This window comes from Andrographis paniculata, unplaced genomic scaffold (assembly GCF_009805555.1).
Source record: "Andrographis paniculata isolate CXL003 unplaced genomic scaffold, ASM980555v1 Contig86END, whole genome shotgun sequence".
Lineage (NCBI taxonomy): Eukaryota > Viridiplantae > Streptophyta > Magnoliopsida > Lamiales > Acanthaceae > Andrographis > Andrographis paniculata.
In genome coordinates, this window is record NW_026137624.1 from 6,225,815 (window position 1) to 6,230,950 (window position 5,136).

At 30.9% G+C, this 5,136-nt stretch overlaps 1 protein-coding gene across 1 annotated transcript; it reads left to right on the forward strand.

The window, feature by feature from the left end:
• The first annotated feature begins 980 nt into the window (after positions 1–980).
• Positions 981–3,524, forward strand: LOC127242273 (probable methyltransferase At1g29790). The gene is made up of 2 exons (XM_051261752.1): positions 981–1,717; positions 2,880–3,524. The coding sequence occupies exons 1-2, from the start codon at positions 1,052–1,054 to the stop codon at positions 3,378–3,380; spliced, it is 1,167 nt and encodes a 388-aa protein (XP_051117709.1). The 5' UTR covers positions 981–1,051; the 3' UTR covers positions 3,381–3,524.
• The last annotated feature ends 1,612 nt before the right edge of the window (positions 3,525–5,136 follow it).

Sequence of the window (5,136 nt, forward strand, 5' to 3'; positions counted from 1 at the left end):
TAGGAATATACTTATTTTTTAATATACCCTAAATTTTTTTTACTATAATCAAGAAGTTTAATCATTGGCATTAAATAAATGTAGTAGAGAACTTGCTATTAAAAATATTTAGTATGAATTTGATTTGAAATATAGCGTTGATTTAAATTTTTATTTAAATATATATTTTGTTATAGTATTTTGTAAATATTAGTGATAATTTCAAAGTGAAATCACCATCGACCAAATACTTTTTATAACTTTTTATTATAAAAAATTTTATTTTTATACTAATACAAGAATATCATCATTTTTATATAAATTACAATTACACTATTTCCGTTGTTCCAACTCTACTTATTTATTTATTTTTATTATTATTATTTTCTTCTATCCTATTAAAAATTATCAATTTTTAATTAGTTAAGTAATTATATGTAAATGCTACTATCTCAGTCACATAAAAAAAAAATACATTCATTTTCTTCGTAAAATATGAAAAAAAGCGATAACATTTCTACATGAGATAGTATATTTTTTAAATACACTATAAAAATAAGAAATAAATATATGCACTTAATTGAGAAAAGAGGTAAAAAAAAATAGCAGTTAATGAAATACTCCCTCTCACTCTCTCTGTCCCCCTCTTTTGTCTCATTTTATTAACATTAAAAATATCATAATATTTGTATAATTTTTTTTTACAAATGTTTTTCTATTAGTATCACAAGACACTAATTGAAGTATTTTTGCAATTTTTTTTAATTTGTAGTACTTTTTGATATAATAATTAATATTCAAATATTAATACGCAAAAGGTAAATAAGACCTTTAGAGCCGGACATAAATAGTATTGTTCAAACGATTGAATTTCTCTCTTAACATGCTTGAAGTATCACTTTGAAAATTACAAATTTAACAAAAACAAATTTAAATAAAAAGTAAACACAAATTTAGCCAACAAAATAATATAATAATAATATTTGATTAACTAACGAATATATATATTCCAACAACTTTCACAAATTATTGGACATAAAAATGAAACCAAAGATGAACAATCATAGTAACAATGGATGTCCAAAACCCTCCCAAAACTAACCCAATTTTTTCCTATTACAAAAATGTCTTCTTTCTTTTTCTTCTCTTGTCCTCGAATCTCCTCACATTACTCATTTCCACAACTTTCTCCTCTTATTACAACCCCAATCCCAATTCCCAACACCCCGCCGCCGCCGTCGCCGCCGCCGATCCGCCGCCGGACCTCCCGCCGGAATTCGTGGCCTTCACGGCGCCTCAAAAACTCCCCTTCGGATTCAACCACAATTTCGGCTCCGACCAAATCCTCCCTCCCGTCGGCAGCCACTGCGCCGCCTTCGCCGCCGACCTCCGCAGCTACATGTCCTACGAAGTCAACGGGTCCTGCCCCGACGACGAGGTCCTGGCCCAGAAGCTTCTGCTCCGCGGCTGCGAGCCGCTCCCGCGCCGCCGCTGCCGCCCCGCCGCGCCGGCGCATTACGCCGAGCCGCGCCCCCTGCCGGAAAGCCTCTGGACGACGCCGCCAGACAATTCTGTCGTCTGGACCGCCTACACCTGTAAGAATTACACGTGTCTGATTAACCGCCGCCAGGAGCAGAAGGGATTTGACGACTGTAAAGACTGTTTTGACCTTAACGGCCGGGAACGGTCGCGGTGGACGGCCGTCGCTCAGTCTAATCTCGATTTCTCGATCGACGAGGTCTGTACAAATATTTATATTTAATTTCTCAATCATATTTTAGAGCCTTCAAATGATATTTTTTTAGTTGACGGATTATTTTTTACAATTTTCTAATTTTTTAGGAAAAATTTTTTGGACTTTAGAAACTTCGAATGTATAAATATATATATATATATTTTATTTTTTATTTAATTTTTTGTTTTTATTAATAAAATTATGTTCGATCCTTAGTTGTCAAATTTTTTCTCATTTGACTATCTCAATTTGTCGAAATAGGCACTAGCACAAACACAAAATATTCATAATAAATATTGATTTTACTCCGTATTATTAATAATCTCAATTTTATATTTATTTATATTAATATTCAAATTAAGACAATACAACAATACTTTCTTTGTCTCTAAAAAAAAAAAAACTAATATTTAATGTGATGTATACTTTTATTATTATTTTTTTTTTGCCTTTTATTATAAAAAAAAAAAACTCTCTGGCCCGGTTTAAATGGATCAGAGTATTGTAGTAAATTAATCATTTGAAATTTTGTAATAGATTAAAAAATAATAGTATTTTATTAGTTAGCATATAAGTAAGTTTGACATTTTTGCCATTTTATTTTGTAAAAAAAATAACTGTATGTGTAATTATATGTTTATAATTTAAGTAAAAGTTAGGATATTGGAGTATGATTAATTTTACTAAATTAGGAAAAAGATATTTTAAATTGAAACAGACGAAAATGATAAAAATGATTATTGAAGTTGGAACAGAAAAAGTATTATGTTAAATAAATAAATAAAATATTTTGAAGAGACATGACAAAAAAAGAGTGAACACTTTTTTAAGAGACGGAGAGAATATTCAATAAACTCTCCTAAAAACAACTATTGAGAACATAATTCATAAATACGGACACTCCATTAGTTTTAGGATGAAAGTTCGGATTCCTTCTAATATGGTATCAAAGCAGTAGGTCTCGAATTTGAGTTTCACCGTCCTCTTTTGTCGTTTTTCACATGCAAGTTCCGTTTGGTGGTGTTTATCGCGTGAGGAGCGTATTGATGGACCTCCATTTATAAATAAATAAATAAATGATATGTATCCCTAAAAGTTTAAACTTACAAGTAAGTCAGTCATTTACTTCATCTAATCTCATCCAACACTTCCAAAATGTAACAAGGTTTTGGCGGCGGCGGCGCCGGGGACAATTCGAATCGGGTTGGACATCGGCGGCGGCACGGCGACATTTGCCGTGCGGATGCGGGAGCGGAACGTGACCGTGGTGACCACGTCGATGAACTTGAACGGGCCGTTCAGCAGCTTCATCGCCGGCCGGGGAGTGGTGCCGCTGTACCTGAGCATATCTCAACGGCTGCCATTTTTCGACAACACGGTGGACATAGTCCACTCGATGCACGTGCTGAGCGGGTGGGTTCCGGCGAGGCTGCTGCATTTTGCGATGTTCGACATCTACCGGGTGGTGCGGCCGGGGGGCCTGTTTTGGCTGGACCACTTCTTCAGCGGCGGCGGCGAGATGGCGGAGGTGCACGCGCCGCTGATTGAGAGTGTGGGATGGAAGAAAGTGAAGTGGGAATTCGGGAAAAAGCTCGACAGAGGGGCCCACCTCAATGAGGTGTACCTCTCTGCCTTGTTGCAAAAACCGATCGACAATTCTTGGTGATTTTAATTTATTTGTTACAATTTAATTGTTTTTTTTTTTTTTGCGAAGTTATTTATAATTCACTTGTAATTTTGAGTGTATTTCTAGTTCTACTTCTTCCTTTTCAAATTGTAGTAATAATGGGTATGCCTTCCTCATAGTTAATATAGGATTCATGAAAATATTTGGCCTCTCCCTATATTACATGTATCATTGAGGCCGACAAAAAACTAAAGGTGTCTTTGTTTGAAAATTCGATTTTAAGTTAAAATTTGAATAATAAAAATTGAATTAAAATAGTTATATTTTCATAGAAATTGGATCTAATTTTTATTATTTGTTTGTGAGAAATTTACCATCAAATCATATTTTTATTTTTTGTCATTATGGTATTATTTAATATACATATAAAGATATTAAAATTAATATTTAATTTTAATAAATCTATTCGGACCATGCACAGATCGACCGTTATAGGTTCAGGCAAGAGACCAATTGATCTGTGTGTCAAACTGGACTAGACCCGAAAAAACTAGTAAGTACAAATTGTATAATTGTATAAATAAATGGAAACTAGTAAGTACAAATTATAAAAAATAATTGATTTTTTTTTTTTACTAAATAAAATGTAAATATATTTTGTGAATAAACTATGATATGATAGTAAAACAAGAAAGTGATCTGAAAATGTATATCCCTCCTTCCGCTTTCACATTTAAGTTTTGCATAATTGTATTTAACATTAAAAATATTTTTATATTTGTATAATTTTTTGGGTACAAATGTCCTTTTATTAGTATTACAAGACACTAATTAAAGTATTTTTGCAATTTTTTCTTAATTTGTACTATGTTTTGATATAATAATTAATATTCAAATATCATCACACAAAAAGTAAATAAGACTCTTAAAGCCGAACGGAGATAGTATAATACAAACGATCAAAAAAAAAAAAAAAAAAAACATATCAATTATGTTTTCAAGTTTATTTAGACATTAATAATTCATCAAAAACATATATAAGTCTTGTATTAAAAAAAATAAAAATAAAATAAAAAAATTATATATGTGTGGAAATGGGAGTATACTACAAACAATTGTCTCTACTTGAAAAGAGTTTACAGATTGTTCAGAGGTCTTTTATTAAAACAATAAATTGCTGTAAAGAATAAAGATTTATATATTTTTAATTTAAAATGATTAAATATTTTCAATAAAATATAATTAAGTAAAGAAATTTCCCACATAAATAAGTATATAATTAAATAGTGCACAATTATTGCCGATTTTGAAATTTTAAAATCAAGTCACTTTTGGTAGGCGTTGCATTGTGTTTGGTCATGCTTTTCATATATTTTGGATTATTGTTTTTTTAATTTAAAAATATATATACTGCTCTATATTTTAGTTCAGAATTTTATTTTTTTTATTATTTATCAATTTTTTCACAAAATCATCAAATAAAATAATGAAATGATTATTTTTTAATTAATAACATATTATAAAAAATTAGGGTTTGTTTGGTTTTGGTTCGAGAGTAGAGTTGACAATGGGTCGATTCGTGTCGGGTTGAATATTTTAAACGAGTTAAATTACTCAACTCTAATCCGACTCGTATATTATCGTGTCGGGTTCGGGTTGACTCGTGTTGACCCGTATTAATAATTAAGTCGAATTTCTTGATTCAAATTAAATAATTATTTGTTATGTTAGTTTTTATTGGTTTGAGCGAAATTAGGTTGAACTATTTAAAATTGAACTTAGTTTAAATTAATTT

Excerpts from the sequence above, each read along its gene's own strand:
- LOC127242273 (XM_051261752.1), top strand. The coding sequence starts at position 1,052 with ATGGATGTCCAAAACCCTCCCAAAACTAACCCAATTTTTTCCTATTAC. Across the intron at positions 1,718-2,879 it reads TCGATTTCTCGATCGACGAG|GTTTTGGCGGCGGCGGCGCC; the intron begins GTCTGTACAAAT and ends AAATGTAACAAG.